Genomic DNA, 26,670 nt, shown 5'->3' on the forward strand with positions numbered 1-26,670 from the left:
CATTTTGGGAAAGCAAATCTTAGCAGGACTTATACACTTAATGATAAGGTCCTAGGGAGTGTAGCTGAACAAAGAGACCTTGGAATGCAGGTTTGTAGCTCCTTGAAAGTGGAGTTGCAGGTAGATAGGATAGTGGAGAAGGCATTTGCTATGATTTCCTTTATTGGTCAGAGTATTGAGTACAGGAGTTTGGGAGGTCATGTTGCGGCTGCACAGGATATTGGTTAGGCCACTGTTGGAATATTGTGTGCAGTTCTGGTCTCCTTCCTATCGGAAAGATGTTGTGAAACTTGAAAGGGTTCAGAAAAGATTTACAAGGATGTTGCCAGGGTTGGAGGATTTGTGCTATAGGGAGATCTAAACAGGCTGGGGCTGTTTTCCCTGGAGTGTCGGAGGCTGAGGGGTGACCTTATAGAGGTTTACAAAATTGAGGGGCATGGATAGGGTAAATAGGCAAAGTCTTTTCCCTGGGGTAAGGGAGTCCAGAACCAGAGGGCAAGTTTTAGGGTGAGAGGGGAAAGATACAAAAGAGACCTAAGGGGCAACTTTTTTACACAGAGGGTGGTATGAGTATGTAATGAGCTGCCAGCGGATGTGGTGGAGGCTGGTACAATTGCAACATTTAAGAGGCATTTGGATGGGTATATGAATAAGAAGGGTTTGGAGGGATATGGGCTGGGTGCTGGCAGGTGGGACTAGATTGGGTTGGGATATCTGGTCGGCATGGACGGGTTGGACTGAAGGGTCTGTTTCCATGCTGTACATCTCTATGACTCTAAGACTCAAGAAACTTGATATCATTCAGGCTAGTCCATCTCATGCTTTCATCAACATTCATTCCTTCCGCCATTAACACAGTAAATTTGTTCTTCTTAGACAGTGCCTTTCAAACTTGTGGCTTCTACCATCCAAAAGGACAAAGGTGGCAGTTATATGGGAACACTTTTTAAGATTTCTTGCAAGTTCATGTCCATGTCGTACACCATAATGATTCCTTCAGTGCCATTGGATCAAAATCGTGGAACTCCATAATGCCACATGGATTGCAGCATTTCAAAAGGCAACTCGTAGCCACTTTTTCAAGGGAATTATGTAGACTTCTAAATGAATTTTTAAAAAAAGTTGCTCTCATCCATTAGATAGAACATAAAACATAGTACAGCACAGAACAGTCCCTTCAGCCCACGATGTTGTGCCGACCACTGATCCTTATGTATGCACCTTCAAATTTCTGTGATGCAGAATCGCATTTTATGCATTGAGGAAAGAAATGAACTGTTTTAATTAGACTATTAACTGTTTGACTTTCAATTGAGTCAATTTCTGCAGTCAATTGAGTTCACTCTGCTCGGCATCAGGAAGGAGATGAGACTATTTGGCTCAGAGTTTCTTTCTCAATTAATGCAGCTGTTGGGTTCAAATTAGACTTGCGAAGGATGCAGTTATGGTTTGAATAAGGTAAAGGATTTATTAGAAAGCAAGTGTGCACCACCCAGGAGATGATGTTTCCCTAATCATTGTTTGCTTTGCACATTTTATACAGTGGACCATCATGTCAGGTGTACAGGCATCCCAATCAACTTATGACTGCAAGCTACCAAAAGCTCTTGAAATATTTGTAATTCTTACTGAAGCTAAATGAGTCACTGCACAGTGATTGCATTCTTTGTGTAGCTTATCAGTTCCTCTGCTTTCTGTATTTAATAATGATCGTCCCTAAATACCTTTCAAGACAGTTCTTCACAGTCTATTTGCAGTGAGCATTTCTTTTGTAGGTATCCGTCTGACATGTATTAGAAGGATCAGATTCCCTTTATGGTTTTAAACACATTTCCACTGTCTGTTTATTGCAGCCATTTATCCAGTGAGTTAATCAACTCCCAGGTTTGCATATACTGTAATGATCCTGTTTTCCTTGATAACTTCAAGCAGATTTTGTTTTTGAGGTAGCTAGATGTGTCTCAACCCCTTTCAATGCCTATAGCATTAATTTTGATGGCTATACTATGCTTCAGTAGCTCATATCAGCATTTTGAATCCAATCAACTCTTCTACTCTGGCTGGCAGATTATCCTAAACATTTAACTCTAAAGTCTTTAAATACTTAATTTTACAACAGGACCTTTTTTTAAACATGGAAGCATCTTGAATCACGTGAGGTACCGAAGCATGTTTGAAATAATTGCAATGACTCTATGTATTAGTAAAGAAAAGCAAGAGCTATGCTCTGCCAGTAGTATAATGAAATGGATAAATTGTTAATCTGTGCTTTTCTGCTGTGTTGTGTTGCTCAAGAAAATGGGGTACTTTTTTTGAATAGTGTTATGAGATCTTGCAGCTTTTCTCTATGCATGTTCCCCGAGGGCAAGTTTTCAGCTTAATATTGAGCCTCAGGTGTGGTTTATCCAACAATGGAGCACTCTCAATGCACTGTAGCTTAGACTTATGACCATATATGTGACCAAAAACTTAGGTGACATTTTTTTCTGCTATTTTCTTTGCCTCACCTCCAAGTTATTTGCCTTATCATAACAATCCCCTCGTTCCCAGACAACTAGTTTTGAGCAACTAGGAGAAAGTGAGGACTGCAAATGCTGGAGAGTCAGAATTGAAAAGTATGGTGCTAGTAAAAGCACAGCAAGTCAGGCAGCATCTAAGGAGCAGGAGAATGGACGTTTTGGGCATAAGCCCTTCATCAGGAATGTGGAGGGGGATGGGGCCTGAGAGATAAATAGGAGATGGGGTGGGGCTGGGGTAAGATAGCTGGGATGGCGATAGGCGGATGCAGGTCGGAGGTGATTGTCATAGGTTGGTGGGGAAGGTGGAGCGGATGGATGGGAAGGAAGGTGGACATGTAGGTCAGGTCAAGAGGATCTGGGATGAGGTGCGGGTGGGGAGATTTGGAAACTGGTGAAGTCAATGTTGATGCGGTGTGGTTGTAGGGTCCTGAGGCAGAAGAGGAGGTATTCTTCCTCCAGTTGGCGGGTGGCTTTGATTTGGCGGTGGAGGAGGCCCAGTTTTTGGAATAGCAAGTCAGCATTTTATTCTCAATCCATTTATGTTATTAGTGTTGCAATGGATTGCACAACTAATTTTGTGAAAATTGAAATTGTTCTTTAATCAGTTTTGAAATTGAACAAAGGTTTTCACTGCATTTGGAAAAGAGATGAGCTGCAGTAATATATGATTACAGTTTTTTTGTCATTAGTTTTGGTCAAATCATTACTTTGATTTGCTGAAAAAAATTTGAAATAACCAGGTTCTGATCTGCAATTGCTGTATTTGGGAAATGAATAAGTAAAATATATTAACAAGGTACACAGTATGGAGCAAGTTATTAACCTTAATTTTAATTGCTTAGTTATGAGAAGGCCTCAATTTTAGCATTTTAAATTGACTTTCAAATGAAACACCAGGTTCTAATTTATGTTTTATAAATTTTAGATTGCAAGTGAAAGTGAAGATTTGAATTTTGGGTAAAATCCGAAAGAGCTGCAGATGATGTAAATCAGAAACAAAAATAGAAATTGCTGGAAAAGCTCAATACGGCTGGCAGCACCTGTGGCGAGAAATTAACATTTCAAGTCGAGTTACGAGAAATTAACATTTCAAGTTGAGTTACCCTTACCCAAAACATTAACTCTGATTTCTCTCCATAGATGCTGCCAGATCTGCTCAGCTTTTCCAGCAATTTCTATTTTTGTTTCTGATTTACATCATCTGCAGCTCTTTCAGATTTTACCCAAAATTCAAATTGAAATTTCTCTCCATAGATGCTGCCAGATCTGCTCAGCTTTTCCAGCAATTTCAATTTTATTTGAAATTACAGTTTAGGATTTTGTTTTATTAGATAAGTAATTTGTGCTGTACCGAATAACATAATTCCCCACTATGTGCCCATCAGTCTATTTTGTAGAACAGTACAATTTGCCCCACTGTTCACTCTTTCCCTATAAATCTTCAAATTTTTCCATTTAAATGTTTAATCCGTTTTCTTATTGCAGTTTTTACTGAAGCTGTTTTCATTACCCTGACAGGCAGCGCATTCCAGATTTTATTAACATGCAATAATTTTTATATTTAAAAAAAGAATTCAGATCCCTTTTTATTGCCAGTTACTTTTAAATCTGGATACAAAATTGGCTTGAAAGTAGGACTCAAGAGGATGGTGGTAGAGAGTTGTTTTTTGTACTGGAGGCCACAAAGATCAATGCTGGGTCCACTGTGCTTCACCATTTAATTGTTGATTTGAATGTGAATATAGGCGGTGTTAGAAACAAACTTAACAAAATTAGCCAAGACCACCAAAACTGGAAACAAGACAATTTATTTTATGATCTTGCAAGAAAGGGCGTCAAATGCTAAAGCAAATGAGCAATGAGCATTGAAACAAGTATACAGTTATACCTTTGAGCTGCCTGAGGTCACCTCTCCCGACTCCTACATTACCCAATCACCCTAGTTCTCTGCCTAACTTGTGACCTGACTGCCCCTACGTGACTTCTTATCTTGATTAGATTCTACTTCTATCTCCTTGGGCCATTAGCTGCAACCATTTTATATCTATATTAACACTTGCTGTGCTAGTGTTTTCTATTGTTCTGCTTTTCTGCCTGCACAAACTTGTTTTTCCCAGAAGTTTGCTAATCTGATCTTTGCCTGCAGCTGCCCTCTATACTTGTTTGTCAGCGCTATGCTTAAGCTTATTATCACTACCCTTTTTGCTACATCTGCGAAAACAACACCCTTCCCCATTTCTCACAGGGGTATGGTAAGTTTGCGGATGACGCCATGCTTAATTTAGATAAATGTGAAATGTTGCATTTTGGTAAGGCAAACCAGGGCAGGACTTTAACAGTTAATGGTATGGCCATGGGAGTGTTGTTGAACAAAGAGACAGAGAGGTGCAGGTGCATAGTCCCTTGAAAGTGGAGTTGCAGGTTGAGTTGGTGATGAAGAAGGCATTTGGCACGCATGCCTCCATTGGAGAGGCTGAACAGGCTGGGGCTTTTTTCCTTGGGATGTCAGAGGCTGAGGAATGACCTTATAGAGGTTTATAAAGTCGTGAGGGGTACAGATAGGATGAACAGTCAAGGTCATTTCCCAAGCTGGGGGGGGGAGGGGGAGGGCGGAAGTGGGGGTGCAGTGTTGTTGGTTTGCGCAGATCTAGAGGGTATAGGTTTAATGTGAGAGGGGAATGATTTAAGAAGAACTTGAGGGGCAACTTGTTCACGCAGAGGGTGGTGTTTGTACGGAGTAAGCTCCCAGAGGAAGTGGTGGAGTACAATTACAGCACTTAAAAGGCATCTTGATAGGTTATGAATAGGAAGAGTTTAGAGGGATATGGGCCAAATGCTGGCAAATGGGACTAGGTCAGATTAGGATATCTGGTTGGCGCGGACCGGTTCTACTAAAAAGTATGTCTCCATGCTGTATAACTCTATGACCTGGCTATCCTGCCATTGGAAATATTTCCTTCATATATTTTCTATCAAACCCTTTCATGGTTTTGTGCATGTCTGACAAATCTCTTACCTTTTGACTCCACTGCAACAATAGTTTTATTTATACAATGCTCTTTAAAGCAAAATGTTGCACAGCAGTGTTAGAATATCAATTTGACGCTGAACAACATGACGATGTGGCAATAACAAAGGTTGATGAAAGAGGTCGATTTTTCATGAGCATTGTTGTATTAGGAAGAGTTAAGAGATGCAAACAGGTTTAAAGAGGGAATTCCAGAAGTTGGTGCAAAGGCAGCTGAAAGCATGGCTATTGGTGTGAAGCAATTATAATTGCATGAATTCAAAGATGAAATATAATTGTTTATCACAGCAAAATATAACTGCATAATTTTTCATGGATAGAGTGTTTTGTTAAATTTTAATTCATGGTGTAATGTTAAAAGATTAAATTGTACTAACTTTCTGGACGTTAATGTAATGTTAAAGAGTTAAATTGTACTGTCTATCTCCAAGAGGCTGAACATTCTGGAAGTGGGTGGGGTGACATTCTATCTCTCAGACAAGAATGCAGGAATTTAGATGACTGTCCATTGTAATCCACTCTTTATTTGGGCAACCATTTACTCCTATTGCTGTTATCAAATTAAACTCTCATTCAGGCCCTTCCATTCAGAAATGTTTTTATGGACATTCCCCCAGCCAATCAAATTCGTTTGTATGATCATCCCCTGATACTGAAGTATATCACACCTCCATTGTCCAGGGAAGTAGTGGAGTCAGAACTTGTTTGCAGGGCCGACCCGAAGCTAAAACATATCACACCTGCATTGTCTTGGGGAATCACTGAGTCAGAAAATCGTTTGCATAATGATTCCCCAAGATTAGGGCATTTATATTTACATTATCTCCGAGGATAACCTCATCCTATCATTGTATCTGGGGTAACATGTGATTATGGAGAGGGAGCAGCTAGAATACCTGTGAGCATTACCAACTGACCTGTATAAAGAGGATGTATTCCCTTTGTTCAAGGTCTCTTTTAACTCACCTGTGAAGAGTGTCAAAGGGTGTCACCAGCTTGTAGAGGCTTTAATAAACTTGAACTGTTTGCAGAAGTTGGTGTGTGCAAATTGCATCTCGTGTGTGAAACCTTGGGAAAGGAACCTAACAATGGATGATATCTGATTTATTGCTGTCACATGTATTAAGATACAGTGAAAAGTGTTGTTTTTCATGCAATATAAAGTGCATCAGGGTAGCAGAACAGAGTGCAGAATACAGTGTTACAGCCGCAGAGAAGGTGCAGACAGGGAGATCAGAATTAACATTTGAGAGATCATTCAAATGTCAGATAACACCAGAGAAAAAGCTATTCTCGAATCTGTTCATACGTGTATTCAAAATTGTTTATCCTTTGCCCGATGGAAGAGGGTGGAAGAGAATATAATGGGGGTAGGAGAGATCTTTGATTTTGTTGCTTATTTTCCCGAGGCCGCAAGAAGTATTGATGGTGTCAATGGATGGAAGGCTGGTTTGCGTGATGGACTGGGCTGTGTTCACAATTTTCTGTAATTTCTTGTGCTTTTGGGAAGAGCAGTTGCCAAATCATACTTTGATGCATCCAGGTATGGTGCTTTCTCTGATGCATCTATAAAAATTGGTAAGCGTGGATATACTGAATTTTCATAGCCTCCTGAAAAAGTAAAGATGTTGTTGAGCTTTCTTGACCATTACATTGACGGGGTGGACCAGGACTGGTTGTTGGTGATCATCAGTCCCAAGAACTTGATGCTCTCACTCATTTTCACCTCAACGTCAAGAATGCAGACGGAATGTGCCCTCCACTCGCCTTCCTGAAATCAATGGCTAGCTCCTTCATCTTGTTGACATTGATGGAGAACATTCAATCCCTTTCCTGTATTCTGTCTCATTGTTATTTCAAATCTGACCTACAATGCTGGGGTCATTAGCACATTTGTGAGTAGAATTGGGACAGAATTTGACTAAACCGACGTGAGTATACAGTCTGTTTTGATATAATGTTTCCTGTGCGATCCTGCATTATATAAAATTATTTTTAAAGCAGCACTATTTAAACCAGTGGGATCAGAAACGCATTATAGCCCCAACACAGGTAAGGAAAGTTCACATTCTACAAGTAATGGTCCAAATTCCTCAATCGCGTATTAGCCAATTCATATTGAAGAAAAGCGGTATAGCAGATTCCAACTGTATAAGGAGTTTAGTATGGGGCTGAGTATGCAGCCTTCCAGGGCACTGATGTTGAGGATTACAGTGGAGGCGGTGTTGTTGCCTATTCTTACGAGTTGCAGTCTATGGGTCAGAAAGTTGAGGCTCTAGTTACAGAGGAGAGATGCAGAGATCTAGGTCTTGGAGTTTAGAGATGAGTTTGTTTGGAATTTGGTGAAGGCAAAACTGTAGTCAATAAGTAGGAGTCTGATGTATCAGCTTTGTTAACCAGATGTTCCAGAGATGATTGTAAGGTCAGGGAGATGGCATCTGTTGTGGACCTGTTGCACTGGTAGGAGAATTGCAAAAGGATCAAGACAATTTGTAGGTTGGTGTTGATGTGAGCCACAACTAACCTCTCAAAGAACTTCATAATTATGCAGGTCAGAGCCCATGGGTGATTGTCATTTAGGCACACTGCATGATTTTTCTTTGACACTGGGATGTTGGTTGGGACTTCAGATCATAGTAAGGAAAGTTAAAGATGTCTGCAAATACTCTCTGCAGAGGATCCAAGTGCACAGCCTGGGACTCCATCCAGGCCAGTCGCTTTCAGTGGATTTATTCTCAAGAAAGCCGGTGTAACATCTGCAGCAGTAACCATGGGTACTCGTGCACCCGAGCTGTTGGGATAGGTGACATAATTTCACTGACCTTCTCTTCAAAATGAAATTAGAATGCATTGAGCCTGTTGGAGGGTATGTACTGTTGTCAAGATTAGAGTGGTGCTGGAAAAGCATAGCAGGTCAGGCAGCATCTGAGGAGCAGGAAAATCGACTTTTCGGGCTAAAGTCCTTCATCGGGAATGAGGCCTGAAATGTTGATTTTCCTGCTTCTTGGATGCTGCCTGACCTGTAGTGCTTTTCTAGCACCAGTCTAATCTTGATTCTAATCTCCAGCATCTGCTGTACCCACTTCTGCTTAGGGGATGTACTATTGCCTGCAATTTTGTTTAACTTCGCTTTGTAGCCTGTTACGTTGTGTAATCCTTGCTGCAAACAACAGGTGTCCGTGTGGTTGGTCTGGGTATCAAACTTAGTTTGCTATTGTGTCTTGTCATCTCCAATGGCCTTAGGAAGATTGTACCTGGATTTCCTGTATTGACAGGGTTGCCCGACTTACGCTGTAGACCTGGAGTTCAGTAGGGAGTTGATCTCTGGTTCATCCATGGTCCCCGGTTGAAGAACATTTGGATTAATTTCTTCAACATGGAGTCTACTACATAGTGACGATTGAAGTCCGTGACAATAGCTTGTTTAGGTTGGCCGTTGAGTTCTTGAATATGGCCCAATCCATTGATTCTAATCAGTCCTACAGAAACCCTTCCATTGCCTCAAATCAGCACTACACTACTGTCTGTACTGCGTCTTCCTGCTTCAATTTCTGACTGCAATTGTTTGATTTTTGTCTTGATTTAATGGTACCAGCCCAAAATGAAACATGAAAAGCAGTGTGAGGTTTATAAAGGAATTGAATTGGAATAAAGCCCCTTTTTGTTTTCATTATTTTAGTTAAAATGTAAGTGGGAGATTAAGGGAAGCACTGTTTGTACTACATTTTACTTGAAACATAAGATTCTGTTATAGATCAGCTTGAGGCAGTGTGACAACTTTTGTAGAAATCCTGACCAAATGTATGTTGGACTGTTGATAATTATTCGAGGATTAACTAGTTGCAGTAAAGTACATCTGTTTTCAGTGGTCGACTTTAAAAGTTATCTTTGTTTGTTGTTAGAAAAGAACAATGGAAAATATTATATTCTAGTCTTAATGGACTTTTAATCGGTTTTATTCCTTGTCCAGAAACCAACATGTGGTTAGTGCCAGATATCAAAGGTGCAATCGTCCAGGGTGGATATGGGCACAGCAGTGTTTATAATGCGATGACAAAATCAATTTATGTGCATGGAGGATACAAAGCATTTACAAACAATAAGTATGGTTTGGTGGATGATCTCTACAAGTACACAGTAACTACCCATACTTGGTAAGTGGACGAGTCAAACATTTATTCAGTTAATTTTTATTGCAGCATTTGATTTGAAATGAAAATAATTGAATGTTGGTGAGTATCTTAAGAACTTGAATTAGTCAATCCATTTTCTGTTCTTTATACCTTTATAGTGCTAGACAGGAAAGTTGAGAATAGTTTGCCAGCAAAAGTGTAAACATTTGTGGTCTTTCAGTACAGTGTTGCATTTGACTCTGTTTATGACTTATGCATTTTTAAATTGACTTTCTTTAGGAGTTTGAGATACATTTTGAGAATACATTTTACTGCAGATTTACTATATTTCAGAAATTAACACATATCAAAAATCTAGAATTGGCATGCTATGAATGTGATATATGACCTCCTTGGAATTATTTTGATCAATTATTCTTGGCACTTTGTGTTTTTCTGTCTTCAGAAATATATTTACTTATATAATGTTGCTGTTAATCAAAGGTTGCAATGTGCTGTGTAACTAATGAGCCTGTTTGAAGAGCAGTCAATGTTATAGAAGCCATGGTGTGGAGGAGCTGGTGTTGGACTTGGGTGGACAAAGTTAAAAATCACACAACACCAGGTCATAGTCCAACAGGTTTATTTGGAAGTACTAGCTTTCAGACTGGTACTGTCTAATCAGCTACCTGATGAAGGAGCAGTGCTATGACAGCTAGTGCTTCCAAATAAACCTGTTGGATGATAACCTGGTATTGTGTGTATTTTTTTACAGTGTAATTGAAAACTTTCTAATTAGTTTACATTATGCATTATGACTTCCGAGTAAAATAACTTTGGAAAGTTATATTTCTTTTGTGTGTGAACAGATTGTTCTGCCACTTAAATATATCTGGTAAAATGCCCTAATTTTTGTGACATGTTTACAATGTGAGTAAAGATTCCCTCAGTACCGAAGTTATGTAGTTTTTAATCCGTAGCAGAATCATTTTTAATAAAGATACCAACTAAATCATCCAACAAAGATCTACTCACTTTGCAAAAATTCCCTAATGATGTTGGAGAAACTTTGGTCTTTTATCACATCAAGCATACCATTTAGAATTGATTGGAAATCTTTTTATTGCTAAAAAGTACATTCTATGATGAACTCAAATATGACCCATCTTTGAATAAAAATGGTCTTCTAAAAGCACTGTAAAATGTAACCTAAGTTGAAGTTCTTGTTGATATTGTAAATAAAGTTTTAATAATATATTCATCCTTTAACTGGAACTGATCACCAATCTAATCTGTGATAAAGGATGTTGAATTGATTACACAGGAGCTTAGCAGATTCTCAAAACCAAGAGAAAATTAAATTAAGGCTCAAAATATTCTATGTAGTTCCATACATTGTAATAGTAAACTAATCAGTTTTGCTATTTCCAATACTTGACAATTATATTGCCAAGCAACCACTCTGGTGCTGAAACTCAGAATTCAATTAGTATTACAGATTTAAAGAATTAAGGTTAAATTGATTCTTTTAAATATTTTCTTTTTCATTGACAGCTTTCTTAATCATTTTGATCCTATTTTATCTCTCTTCATCTCCGCTGTCATTTTTGAATTTATATTTCTAATTTAGATCCTGCATGTCTAAGTGAGGTTTCTTCAATCTGATTAAAAGGCCTGCTGTGGTTCTGTTTGCATTTGGCACAGATTTCCTGCAGTGGAACTGGAATGGATGCCTATTGGTACCATGTTGCCATTCAGAAAGCTGAGAAAACCCTGTGGGTAGCTGTCAGCGTGGTATATAGCGAGCACCATTTTTTCGCTGGTTGCTGTTTACTGACCTAAGAAATTAGAATGGAAACTGTTGATGAAAAGTAACAGTATTTTAGATAGGAAGTGGATAATGGAATTTGAATATGATTATTAGATATTCCTACTTATAGTGAGGAAAATGCATTAATTATTTCATGGCAAATAAAAAGGCATTTAATTCATTTGCCTCAAATTTCTTTTTAAATTTGAGCGAATTGTTAATTCAACAGGCATAATGTCTTAAGGTTTACATCTGTATGCAGTTATTTGACCTAGTTCTTTAAATACAATAACAATACTTCCATTTGTCACAATTATTGTTTGTATTTTAAACAGCAATACCTGTGAATAACTGGCCAGAGGTCTTGGATAATTTTTATAATGCCACTTATTAGCAGGATGCATACAATATAATTAATTATTTGTGTGAAAAGCACTTGAGCATTGGACAAATTATCATGAAAATACTGAAACCACTTATTTATGTTGCTCTTGGCCTTTTTGTTCACTTCTATAGATCCTTCAGTTAAAGAAGCATTTCAACTAACATTTTCTTAATTTATTTGAAAATTTGCCTAGGGCAATCTGTAGTTAAGGATCCATTTCATTGTAAATGTTATGGAAATGAGTGTTGATTTTCATACAGTGGCACCTTTTTAAATGCCATCCGCCTTTAGCAATTTGACATTGGTGACTTCTATTTTTTTAATGTAATTTTCAAGCTTTGAAAGCAGAGGAGCACAACCCTGAGGCCTGTATAGCAATGGTGCACTGTACTTAATGATTATCAATAAAACCTAACTGTAGAAGCAACAAAGACAATTCATGCAATTGTTACGATATGGGAACCCCCCCCAATTAAAACCGTCAACACAGAAAAGATTTATCCAGCGCAGTAATCTGTGAAAATTTGAGAGGCCAAGAACTATTTAAAGTAAAAATTAACAACTTTATTTCTTAAAGTATAACAGACAATAATTAACTAAGAACTATTTACAAGTTCTTCCTCTAACCTATCTTTTACTTTCCCTTCTAGAATACTGGCCCGATTAAACCCCTGGTTAAGATTTACCAAAAAATTCACATTTCAAAACCAGCCAGCTATCGAATCTTCTCTTTGTATCTTTCTCTGTCTTCTTTTCTTCTTCTTAGGGATTATGCTTCACAGGTCGCTGATAGATAAAGGAACCTTTAAGAGAGGTATTTTTCAGGCAGTCCAAACATGCTGGTGGCTTAGCAGTTCTCCCTCAAGTGTTCATGTTTTCCCGGTCTTAAAACCCAAAGCATCGAATTGTGTCATTGGCTTTTAATATTGTCAATATACTAAATTCAAACTTGATTGGAGTCTGGTATTTTTTGGGGTATAATTTAACCTGATTTGCTCAATTCAAATTTGTTTTTGTCTCCTGGCAACCAGGAGACAAAATGTTACATTGTAACTTTATATATATTCCCTACAGCGTGGAAACAGGCCCTTCGGCCCAACCAGTCCACACCGACCCTCCGAAGAGTAACCCACCCAGACCCATTTCCCTCTGACTAATGTACCTAACACTATGGGCAATTTAGCATGGCCAATTCACCTGACCTGCACATCTTTGGATTGTGGGAGGAAACCGGAGCACCCGGAGAAAACCCACGCAGACACGAGGAGAATGTGCAAACTCCACACATTGTTCAGAGTACTTGGTGATGTCAGGTAGTTCTGCCAGTTTTTAACTTTTTTAAAAGTACAGTACACTTCTACACCTTCATAACACTATGTATAGAAATTACAATTTGACTTGTTACAACTTTCTGGGGTGATGCACTGGAAATCAAAGTTCATTATTCTCGGAATCATCACATGGAAATTTAATCAAACCACCAATTTTCCCAATTGCATCTAATCGTCCAATTCAGGTTTAAAAACTGCACACAAGGTTTTTTCATTAACAGGAAAATAACAATTTATTGTAATCAAACTGGTTTGAACAACAGCAAGAAAGAAACTTGAATTCTCCTTTTTAAAAATTCCCACACACGTACCAATAGACTTGTAGTGTCAAGATAAGGAAGGGGAAAAGTCAAAAAGCACAACTTTGGCACTATTCCAGATCACAAATGTTGATGTGTTGTTTTATTTGAGTTTTCTTTTGACTTATTACAATTTTTGCTAATGATACAAGGTTGTGAATACCTTGATTCTCAATTTTTCTGGATTCAGGGTTGAGGATTCATCAAATCAGTGCCTCTGAAGGACGTTTTTTTCCCTTCTACAAGAGAATTCACAGACAGCAGTTTATTGGGAAATGATGAATGAGATTAACTACCAAGAGATTTTCTGTGACTGCTCCACACAAAAAGAAACATTCAGGTGTTGTATCTTTGCAAACAAGAAACATCTCACCTAATGTCCAGATATCACCCCGTGTAGCCATTTGCTCAGCAACTAGTCAAATGATTACAATGTTGAAACCCTCCTGGGCTCACATCAACTGGTCCACCTGATAGTTTGTCCAGGGACAGACTTTTGATTGAAAAAATAATCTAAACATATTCCCGAGAGTTGAGGTGTCTAGAATCTACTCCATCAATTGAATATAGCAACATTGCAGATGCCACTTTTAATGAGATTGAGTAATGCATTTTTAAAACTCCCATCAGTATCTTCTATAGTTTTCTTAATATAAAGTGGTATCTTAATGCAGTTGGCACAGTATATGGCTCGGTGATTAACACTGATGCCTCACGGTGCCAGGGACCTGGGTTTGACTCCAGCCTTGGGGTAACTGGCTGTGGAGTTTCCACGTTCTCCCTGTGTCTGTGTGGGTTTCTACCTGAGTGCTCCAGCTTTCTCTCACAGTCCAAAGATGTGCACGTTAGGTGGATTGGCTATGCTAATGCAAGTATTATTCAGGGATGTGCAGGCAAGATGGGTTAATCATTGAAAATGCAGGGTTATTGTGTTGGGGTGGGGGGGAGGGGTGGCTAGTTGAGCTGGATCTAAGTGGGATGCTGTTTGAAAGGTTGGTGCAGATGTGATGGGCCAAATGGCCTCCTCGCACTGTAGGATTGCTGTCATTCTATGAATTCAAAACAGAAAGTTGTCTTTCTAGACTATATTGCTGAATACCTTATATAAGCAATAGGCTGATTGAACTTGCCCTGGACCTTGCTGATTTGGAGATGGGCAAGAGACAGGTTGGAAATTAAATATGGTGTTGCTACAATGATTTGTTTGACCGTTTGTGAAGCATTCATGTCCATGTCAATCACCTCAGCTGCCCTTGCTATTGGAAAAATACTCTGCTTGGGCAGGACCGTTTGGTAGTTGGTGTACACCAATATCCTATGTTAAAAGAACTCTCTCACTGACCTCTTCAATATGAAGTTTGGGATATGAGACATTAGGACTTTTGTGGACAACTCCATCAGTAGCCCAGGAACTCCAGGACCATGACCTTGTTGCTTTGAGTGAAATACAGCAGGCAGAGAAAGGTCAGCTCAAAGAATAAAGTGATGGGTACACCTTCTGGAAGATTAAATCAGTGGAAGAGTACTGACTGAATGGAATTGCCTTTGCTATTTAAGAAATGAACTTGTTGACATCTCAATAAGTTCCCTTTGGGAATAAATGAATGCCTCATGACCTTTTCGGCTCTCAATAACCCAGAAACAATATGCCATAGTCATCAGTGCATACATCCGTAGATGCAATGATTGAAGCACAAGAGGAATTCTACACTAGTTTTGATCTGCCATCCCATGTCTAGGAAGGAGACTATTTTTGGTGAATTTAGTGAGAGTTGGGAGTGGTACTATTGTCGGGAAAGATGTGATTAATAAGGAAGATATAGAAGAAACAAGTAACAACTGAATTTGAATCTCCACCTAACGAAATGTGGAGAATAAGGTCTAATCATAATGAACACCTTAGTTTATCAGAGAAACAAAAGATTAGACCTCCATGGTAACACACTTGTTCCAAACATTGACACTTCATGTCTATACCATTGCCCAAGTGAGGTACTGCAATGATCTTTGCATCATCTGTGTAGTGATAAACTGATGACTGACGGACTGACCACAGTTAAATTTGGTCTGTTATTTCCATTAGCCTGGACAAAAACTGGCAGCATGGAATGGACTTGAGAACTCTGAGGTATTGACTATCTTTCTTTCCTTAGTCATTCAACAACAGTTAATAATCATGAAACACAGTGTGTCTACAGTGCCAGATCTGGCCTTGAATCCATCAGAAAAAGCATTTGCGAAGAGGCTCTTGATTTTGATTTTTAAATTCATATTTGTACATAGGATGTTGATGTCTCTAGCTAGGCCAGAACTTTTTGCCCATCCCTAATTACCCAGTAAAGAGTCAGCCACATTGCTGTGGATCTGATGTCACATGTAGACCAGAACAGGCATGGGTGGCGGATTTCCTTTACGAAAGGGAAATCTTCCCTTTAAGGGGCAATATTAAACTGAACAGGTGTTTACAACAATCAATAGATGTAAATTGCCATTTAGATTAGCTTTATATTCCAGGTTGTCATTGAGTTCAAACTTCGTTATCTGCCATGGGATTTGAAATCATGTCTTCAGGAAATTAGCAAGGAGTTCTGAATTACTTTAGGAAGGGTTTGGAGGGATATGGGCCAGGTGAGACTAGATTGGGTCGGGATATCTGGTCGGCATGGATGGGTTGGATCGAAGGGTCTGTTTCCATGCTGTGCATCTCTATGACTCTGCTAAGTCAATATTGTTGCCTATACACCAATGCCTCCCCTTTCTCTACCAGGAAATATCCAGGTGGATTTGACAAGAATGAGTTGGAGACAGATGAGCTACTAAGTCACAAGAGTAAGACATTCCTGAACTGGGAATGTCATCAAAACGCAAGAGCAAGATGCATACATCAAATAGAGGTTAAGGTCCAACAAGAGATCCATGATCTAAAGAATAGATGGGGTACAAAGTGCAGGAAATCCAGCAACTTGCCTTTTGCCGTGCGTGGATACTTTAGGACAGTTGAAGACATCTACACTCAAGGACCTTCCCTATTGAGAGCTAAGAATGGTGGTGCTTATAAAGGACAGAGAGGCAGCTGATGTTGGAAGGTGTACTTCAAGGTTATCCTCAACAGAGATTCAGTCCTCGATGTTCGCACCCTCCATCACATCCCACAATAGGCTACATGCCAGTACTCGGCATAATACCACAACATTAGCCCCACATGAAATTGAAAAAGCTATCTGACAACTGATAACAACTAAGGCTGCTGATTCACATGGGAGTCTTGCTGAAATACAGTGAATAAGCACACTAAGCATGAATGTATGACTTCATCTCCATCACCTGGAAGGAGGAGAGCATGTCAGATGAGATCTGAGACTTCAAGCAAGGAGATGAAACCAACTACAATGACTTTAGAAGAACTTCCCTGCTGTCTATAAGGGAAAATCACTGCAAAAAGTCTCCTCAATCACCTCCTTCCCAATTACTGAAGAGTTCCTCATATCTTCACAGTAAGATAATTCCAGAGAGCAGCAACAACCTCTCTGTATGGGCTCCTTTGATTTCACAAAGAACTTCAACTCTGTCAACTGTGATTGTGGAACGTTATCCTCAAATTTGGCTGCCCTCACAAATTATCACCATTCTCCACTTTTTTTTAGATTAGATTAGATTACATTACAGTGTGGAAACAGGCCCTTCGGCCCGACAAGTCCACACCGACCCGCCGAAGCGTAACCCACCCATACCCCTACATTTACCCCTTACCTAACACTACAGGCAATATAGCATGGCCAATTCACCTGACATGCACATCTTTGGACGGTGGGAGGAAACCGGAGCACCCGGAGGAAACCCATGCAGACACGGGGAGAACGTGCACACTCCACACAGTCAGTCGCCTAAGACGGGAATTGAACCCAGGTCTCAGGCGCTGTGAGGCAGCAGTGCTAACCACTGTGCCACTGTGCCGCCCAAAATCTTGCTGCACAATGACTTGCAAGTCATGATCCTCACGCACCACAAACGAAAAAACCATTGGAAATGGGGGTCAGGCAAGACTGTTTCATCCCATCCATGCTCTTCTCTATCTTCCCCAATGCGACATTCTACCACAAATTCATGAAGCTCTTCACTGGAGTGGAGCTTCACTGCAGAATGAGAGGGAAACTATTTAACCTATACTGTGTTCAGTGTAGTACCAAGACTCCCCAACTTCTGTCATTAAGTTACAGAATGCAGTTGACATATGCGTGTGCTGACATGGAGACTGAATGCAAGCTGTTTTTGATAAATTCACAGCCATACGAAAGACTTAGTCTTGAGCTAACCATCCAAAATACATACGTAGTCATCTACCAGCTTGCTCCTACCGCACAGCACTGCAGCTCATCTGCCATCTTTGCTGCTGATAAAAATAGCAAGACAGCAGAAGACATCAGACATGTTCCTGATCTGTTCCTGTGCAATTTGTCCAGCCTTCAAACCAGAAAAATGCCAGCCAATCTTTTGAATTTGGGACTTTTCAGCTTTTGTTCTTTAATGTATTCTTGAAACTCACCACTATTGCTCTGAACCAGAAGCTTGAGGCTCAAGTCCATTCCGGCACTTGGTGACCATTGAGTGAAGCAGTTGAAACAGATTATCTTAGTCTGCTAATACTTCCAACAATTGCCCACTATTTCCCAACTTGAAGGCAGTGTGAATGAGGGTATGAAATGAACAGACATCCCCTTTCTAAAAACAAATCTTGTATGGAATTGTATTTTGTAGATTTTAAAGTTTCAAAGATTGTATTTTGTGAAAGACTGAAATGAAAATCGGAAACTAAATTAATGATTGGAACTCTACAATTGTACAGGCAGCCTGAAGAAAACAGAGGTTCAATTCATAAGCTAAATTTAGAAGCAAAGTTGGTACACCTATTTCTATCACTTGAAGATAAGCAGGGTTGTGGAAGTTCTGCAGAGATGTGCCCTTTTTGAAGAAGATGATTCATATGTGATGCAGGTTGGTTATACACAGCTTGCGTTAGGCTAGATCTGAAAAGATGACCTAAATTTTTTTAGTTGGGAAGAGTCTTGAAGGATTTTGTGACTGACCTTGATGATATATGCTGTGGACTGCCAGGCCAATTTGTAAGATCTATCTTTGCTGTATCTGTAAATTAATGTGTAATTTACAGTTTTAAAATCAATGGCATTTATGTAGGATCACTGAAACATAAATAGTTCATTCACCTCCTTGAGCCTACTCCACCATTAGATGATAGCAGACCATCTACTTCAATTCCATAATCACGCACAGTTCCCATATCCCTTTCTCATTAGTAGTTTGAAATCTATCAATTAATGCCTTGAATTTAATGGCTGAGCATCAACAGTCTGCTGAGGTAGAGAATTCCAATGGTTCACCACTTGGAGTGATAAAATTCCTCCTCCTGTCAGTACTTAATAGCTTGCCTTTATTCTGAGACTGTGTTGTCTGATGTTAGATCCTATTGTTGGGGGAAACATCCTTTCTGCTCCTACTCATTTAAGAATTTGGTATGATTCTCTGGGATCCTCACTCATCAAACTGGCTTGACCAGCTAGTCCCAGGAAGCAGTCTGGTGGACCTTGGTGTGCCTTTTAAATGTTGTTATTGTACCAGCCTACTCCACCTCCTCTGCATTGCCCTCTGCATGAAAAAGTTGCTCCTTACGTCCCTTTTAAATCTTCCCCTTGCAACTTAAATCTATGCCCTCTAGTTTTGAACTCCCCTACCCTGGGGAAAAGATCTTCACTATTCACCTATCCATGCCCCTCATGATTTTATAAACCTCTATAGGGTCACCCCTCAGCCTAAGTCACTCCAGAGAAAACAATCCCAGCCTCTTCAACCTGTCTCTGTAGCTGAAACGCTCCAATTCTGGCAATTTCCTTATATATCTTTTCTGAACCCTTTCAATTTCACAACATCTTTCATATAGCAGGGAGAGCAAAACTGAACACATTATTCCAAAGGTGGCCTAACCAATGTCCTGTACATCCACAACATGACCTCCAAACTCCTATATGCGATGTCATGACCTATAAAAGCAACCATACTAAACACATTCTTCAATATGCTGTCTACTTGCGACTTTTGAACATACTGGACAGGCTCTGTCTTTGCCATGATCTGACTTGATAGACCATTCATATTTTAAAGAATTGATGGTAAGAACAAAAGTGATGGATGAATTATAACAGCAAAATAAATCATCTTTATTATACAAACATGAACAAAATAAATATAAACACTAATATCTGGGATATTGAGTAGGGAAGATGAATTTTGTCGAACACCACACAGACTGTGTACTAAATGGCCGATGTGGTCCAGGTAGATCCCACCAAGATGTTAAAGATGGCATCATCAATTTTGATTAGATTAGATTAGATTACTTACTCATTAAAATTCTTCCTTTAATTAGGAATTCCAATGCTTCGCTTCTGAAGATTTGATTTTGGAGTACTTCAAAGCCTCTCCTTCTGATTGCTTCAGTGACTCCTCATGTCTTAGTAGTTAAATCTCCATCTCCCCTATTTGGTCAGTTCCCCACAACCAGCAACAACAATCAGCACGGCCCCTCTCCACCACTACCACTGATTCCATATTCATGTCACCTTCTCCTAGCTGCTCTAAGATCAAAAGAAATATCACTGGAATGGAGACATTAGTTAATGCTTTCACTCCACTGAGTTTCTCAAGCAATTTCTGATTTTGCATAAGGTATTTTAGTTGAACCTGTCTATTTTCTATTGTTAAACTTGAATTTCTAAATCTCATGTACTTAAATGTGTGAACCATGAACTGAACATTCACATCAATTGATTCTAATGGCCATAAAAGTGTACATGAGCATGGTACATAAGATATTTAGAAAATAGATCAACTAAATTTCAAATTTTCACAGAATGTTTGCAAAGAACTACAGTTTTTTTTGCTATTTAAGTTATCTGGCTTTTTAATCTGTTTGTGACTGAAGGCATCCTTTGCCCACTGGTGTGATGCAGTACATTTTGAGGTAAGGATCTTATTGCTGGACATTCATCGAAATTGTGAATCAAAACAGGTTCACTGAGAATACTGGAGGTCTAATTCCTCATTGAGTTTTCAGATCAGTTTTTAGAGTAATATTTGACATGCCTGCTTTTTTTCATAAATATAATGCTTTCAGTTTTGCCATTTCTGACGGTTTTTAGTTATCTATCTCCACTAAAATAACAGAAGTTGGATTTATGTAGCATGCTATTACATCATCTGAATGTTCCAAGCTGCTCCATATCGAGTAACCTAGTTTTGAATCATAGTCACTGCTATAGCGTAGTCTAACAGAGCAGGTAATCTGTGCACAACATGGTCCTCCAGAAATTAGATAAATTTATGTTTAACAATATTATTTAAGGAATATGTGTTATCCAGAGAATCCTGCAGTTCCTCAGCTCCCTCTTCCAATAGAGCTTTGGGGTTCATTATTTTCACCAATGAGGAAAGATGCTGCATGCCATATTCACCACCAATTATGCAATATTTCTTCTGTATGTTACTGAAATGTCTGTCTAAATTATTGTACTAAAGTTGGGTTTGACACTCGTTTTTCAAAGTCTGGAGTGTTACTGACCTAAGAAAGTCTGAAAATAAAAATGCGGAAACTATAAATATTTATGTTCCAATTGTTAACTTTGCTTGAAATTGCCAGTTTGCTTATTGATATGTGAACAATAGGGAAGAATATTAGGATGAAAATATTTCAGTTGATCATGCATGCTCATCAGTTATCTCAGTACAGCAATGTACTAATTAATACTTTAATTCATTCTGATGACAGAAAATCTAAAATACGTTTACAGAAATTAATGTTTCCTTTAGCACTCTAGTGTGTGTTAATGTAAGTCCCATTATGACAGTTAAAGAATTTGTATTTACTTAAAAATACGAAGTTGGTATTCATGAAGATTAAACTCATTGACTAATATTCTATAGGAAAGGAGCCCCTGCTCTCCTTGCCATGGTGGCTATCTGCAATTCAAATATAATTGTCTTGTAACTCCCTCTCCAACCCACTGAAACCTTTTAATTACCAATTAAATTTACTCAAAGTTTGTGAGAAGATTTGTAGCTCGGGTGCTCGTTGCTGTGGTTCTGTTCGCAGAACTGTAAGTTTTTGTTGCAAACGTTTCATCCCCTGTCTAGGTGACATCCTCAGTGCTTGGGAGCCTCCTTGACATCCTCAGTGCTTGGGAGCCTCCTGTGAAGCGCTTCTGTGGTGTTTCCTCCGGCATTTCTAATGGCCTGTCCCTGCCGCTTCCGGTTGTCAGTTTCAGCTGTCCGCTGTAGTGGCCGGTATATTGGGTCCAGGTCTATGTGTTTGTTGATGGAGTTTGTGGATGACCTGGACCCAATATACCGGCCACTACAGCGGACAGCTGAAACTGACAACCGGAAGCGGCAGGGACAGGCCACTATAAATGCCGGAGGAAACACCACAGAAGCGCTTCACAGGAGGCTCCCAAGCACTGAGGATGTCACCTAGACAGGGGACGAAACGTTTACAACAAAAACTTACAGCTCGGCGAACAGAACCACAGCAATTAAGTTTACAATTGTAATCCATGTTTCTCAAAATATCACTTCATTAAGGTTCATAGTAGTATTTTGATACATTTTATTGATACAAGTATTTTATTTTGCTTTTCTAAATACAAACTTAGGACAATCCTTAAAGAAAGCGGATTTGCTCGTTATCTACATTCAGCGGTCATCATCAGTGGGGCTATGCTCATTTTTGGCGGGAATACCCATAATGACACATCTCTGAGCAATGGAGCAAAATGTTTCTCTGCTGATTTCCTAGCGTATGACATTGGTATGTAATAGAACCATCCTTTGGAATTCAAACTTGATTCATTCTCGCACGCTCATTTTAGTTTTCTCTCTCTATTTTTCTTTCTCACTCTCTCTTATGAACATTTCTATCTATTTCTTCTCTCTCCCTTCTTCCCTGCCATTTGATTGTACATACTGAATTGTTACTGAAGTATAAAAAAAAGTACGACAAACACCTTACCACTAGTACCAACAGTTATCTTTCCCCAGTCATTATCTTGGATTTCTTTTAATCTGGTTATGTATCTGTTCCTCCTTGGCCACATCATTTCAAAACAGTATTAGAGTCTACATGTACATTGGTGTGACCCAATACAAGGGTGAGCAAAATTTTCTTTAAAATAAATCTTAGGAAGACTGTTCTTGACAAATAAATGTCTTTTTTTAATGTTTGCTCACGGAATGAGGATGTCACTGGCTAGGTGAGCATTTATTGTCTATAAGAAACAACACAACCACACTACAGTGGGTCTGGAGTCACATGTAGGCCATACCAGGTAAGCATGGCAAATTTCCCTTCCTGAAGAACATTAGCGTCCTAGATGGGTTTTTAATGACAATCAGTACTAGTTGCAGGGTTGCCATTAGACCAGCATTTTATTCTAGATTTTGTAATGAATTCAAATTTCGCCAACTGCCCTGATGGGATTCAAACCCATGCCTGCAGAATATTGGCCTGGAGTTCTGGATTACTAGGATTCGAGATTACTGTTCCCTAGCCACTGACTCTATGTCTCTCTCTCTCTACTCTCTCTTCCTGAACTAGGTCATTCAATACTTTTTTGAAAGGGTGAGTGTAACCCTTTATTTTCTCTTAGGCCAGATGAGACTCTGGTTTCTTTGTCTAAACATTTATTCAGGCATGGATGGGAGATGTTCAAGACAATGGTATACAGTTCAAATTTTATTATAAAATTTTACTATTAAAAGAAAAGGGTTTATATGACTTTTTTTTTGCAGATAACAAACTTCCAATCGAAAATTCCAACAGATAATTTCCAATCTTGAGCCTATTTCTACCCAACCCTGGATGCATAATTCATATTCTAAGTTAGTAATCATGACTATATAATCCATCCTCTTGAAACTAATGCATATGATTGTATTATCCAATCACATCAATACATGTTAACATTTCTAACAGCTACCATACACTTGTAGTTACTGGAAACCCTTACTGCTTACTTTCCTCTCAGTCACCTTGGTGTTGTATTTGACACCAAGGTAGGTTGCTAACCACTTAGCAGCGCCATCACTATAACTGCCTATTTTTATCTCAAACGTATGGCCATCTTAATTACCTACCTCATCTCATTTACTACTGAAACTGCTGGTCAACCTACCATGTTCTCTTTTCCATTAACTTAAAATCATCTAAACCTCTGCTCTTCTTAATCAACTTTGCATGAAGGCCCATTCATCCACTATCTGTGTCTTTGCGATTTACATTGACTTCCACTTGGAAAATGCCTTGATTTTAAAGTACTTAATTCCTCCCCTTCTCTAATTTCTTCTCGCCTGAAAACCTTTATTTCATGTATTCCTCCAATCCTAGCTTCTGGTGTTTATCTGATTTAAATTCCTTTAAAACCAGCATGCCTTCAGTTGCCAAGCTCCTATGCTTTGAAATTCCCTCCCTCAATCCCTTGGCCTCTCTCTTTCCCTTTGCTCTTTCAACCCAGCCCTTGAAAGTTACCTCTGACTGAACTTTTGTGATCTGTTCTAATATCTCCTCACATGATTGTGTTAAATTTTATTTTTAAATGCTCCTGTACTTTGTTTTGTGATGTTTTACAATGCAAAAAATGTGATAAAAATTGAAGTTGTTCGACACAGTCATGGTGTTTAATTGATTGCAAACCACATGATTCTATTTAATGCCTGTCTGTAGTAGATTCTCTGAGAAACAAAGATGTGAAATAAACATACTTACGCCCAATGAACAATCATGTGAAAGCCGTGCACTGTAGAAAACGGACATTTTTTATGACAGTGCTGCCTTCTTGATGTTGAAAATGTTTTCATAAATCACTGTGAAATGATCTGACACATTTATTGCCCTGACTTGATTTTCTGAGTTCCAAAATTAATAGGTTTCATTAAGATACTTTTGCATGGAACCTTTAGTTGCTTAAGTGGTGTTACTTCAAGTGGATGTATTTTTTATTTAACTTTTCATACTTTTGGTGTATTATATGTATTAATGCTACTCTAATGCATTTATTTACATTGCCTGCATATACAATTCAAGTTCCAGCTTTCTGCTGCTGCTACCCATATTCTAGTTATTAAGGTTCAAAAAAATGCTTAGAAGGTATATTGATTGACTTTCTTGTAGACTGATAAAGCTTTCCATCCTTGGAGGGAATCATTTATCACTTGTTCATATTTCTCTTGATCAGTGACTTCCCTTGTGCCACTAGTCTATGTAAATCTGCTTCTAATGCATGCCTCGAGGAGTGGCATAAACTGTATATGTTTTCCCAAACTAACTTCCTCTTTCTAGCCTCTTCCTGAACTTAAGTTTCACAGGTACTGATTGTCATCTGATATCTCATCTACTTTGTCATTGTACATACTGAAAGCTTGATAATATGTAGATGGTGACACTATGCAGCATCAGGGTTGTGACCCATTATTGCTATGCACAACATTCTATGCACAAATAATTTGAACGTATAACTTGGGTTGTGTAAATCCTGGTGGACTTTCCTCTCACTCAGCCAGAGGGAATTATGGCCTCCAGATCCTGACCTGGCTGAAATTGGCTAACTCAAAACCGATGGGACAGTTATTTTAAAAAAAGTCATTATAAGCAAATAATCAAGAGCAGTATTACTCGTTACATTTCTATTGTTTTGACTTTTCTATCATTCATTGTGCTCCATCATTGCATGCACAAAGACACATATACTTGAAGAAATTTGAAAACGAAATAAGTTGTAACAATTTTTATTTGATGTTGTAAATGAAGATTTGAATGAATGGAAAAAGAATATTGTAAAGTTTATAGGTCTTTGTTGCATTAGGTAAAACAAAAATAATACCTTTTGGAGCATTTATTTTATGTTGCTTTGGGAACTTATTGGTTGTCAAATTAAAATGACTGTTGTATTTTCCATTTGTCCAGATGTGTTTGGATAGCTATTGGCTTCATAGGTACTTTCCAAAATAAGCACTTGTGGAATGTGTCAAAGTATTTCATGCAATCTGACGAAGACTTCCAATGAGGAGAATTTACTTAATGTCGCAAAATACTTTTTCATGATATCTTAGAAATAAGTTCAAGTAATTAGCTGAATATTCCCATCTGTCCTTTCATTGACCATCTTAAAAACACACAGGTAACCATAGGACTTGAAATAAATAAATTTTTCTGTTCCCTTCCTTCAAAATTCATGACTTATGAAGTCTTTGTCATATTATCCTTTTCAAACATGTACAGAGCTGATGGTTATCTATAATATTGTCTTCAGAGGAGAGTTCTAGTAACTGTCACAAAATCTAAACTTTACATGAGAATGTAGGAAACAGGCACAGCAATAGGCCATTCAGCCCGTTAAGATTTCCTGACAATCTATGTGATTGATCTGCTCTAGATCTCAACGCTTCTTTTCTATCAACTCTTCATAACCTTTAATACTTCAATATTCCAAGGATCGAGGTACCTCCTGTTTAAATACTTTCAGTGGCCTAGCCTCCACAAACTCTGGAGTAATGACTCCCAGACAGATGTTCACTATGCTCTGGGAGAAGAAATTCATTTTCACGGCATAGTGGCTCAGTGCTGCCTCACAGCACCAGAGACCCGTGTTTAATTCCAACCTCCGGTGACTGTGTGGAGTTTGCACATTCTCCCCGTATCTGCGTGGGTTTCCTCCGGATGTTCCAGTTTCCTCCCACAATCCAAAGATGTGGGGGAGATACTAAATGAATATTTTGCATCAGTATTTACTGTGGAACAGGATATGGAAGATATAGACTGTAGGGAAATAGATGGTGACATCTTGCAAAATGTCCGGATTACAGAGGAGGAAGTGCTGGATGTCTTGAAATGGTTAAAGGTGGATAAATCCCCAGGACTTGATCAGGTGTACCCGAGAACTCTGTGGGAAGCTCAAGAAGTGATTGCTGGGCCTGTTGCTGAGATATTTGTATCATCAATAGTCACAGGTGAGGTGCTGGAAGACTGGAGGTTGGCAAACATGGTGCCACTGTTTAAGAAGGGCGGTAAAGACAAGCCAAGGAACTATAGACCAGTGAGCCTGACCTCAGTGGTGGGCAAGTTGTT

The 26,670-nt window shown here is 38.9% G+C and overlaps 1 protein-coding gene across 3 annotated transcripts in view; it reads left to right on the plus strand.

Annotated features, from left to right (window-relative positions):
* The window catches only part of atrnl1b (attractin-like 1b), a 944,158-nt gene that overhangs the window by 169,435 nt on the left and 748,053 nt on the right, over positions 1 to 26,670 (plus strand). For all 3 annotated transcript variants that reach the window (XR_006314946.1, XM_043712811.1, XM_043712812.1), the window contains exons 9-10: positions 9,518 to 9,701; positions 22,205 to 22,359. Coding sequence is in view for 2 of the 3 variants with exons in the window: in XM_043712811.1 (XP_043568746.1) it covers positions 9,518 to 9,701; positions 22,205 to 22,359 (339 nt within the window). In the remaining variant the exon portion in view is untranslated. The remainder of the gene's footprint in view (positions 1 to 9,517; positions 9,702 to 22,204; positions 22,360 to 26,670) is intronic.

This window comes from Chiloscyllium plagiosum, chromosome 22, assembly GCF_004010195.1.
Source record: "Chiloscyllium plagiosum isolate BGI_BamShark_2017 chromosome 22, ASM401019v2, whole genome shotgun sequence".
In the NCBI taxonomy this organism is placed as follows: Eukaryota; Metazoa; Chordata; class Chondrichthyes; order Orectolobiformes; family Hemiscylliidae; genus Chiloscyllium; species Chiloscyllium plagiosum.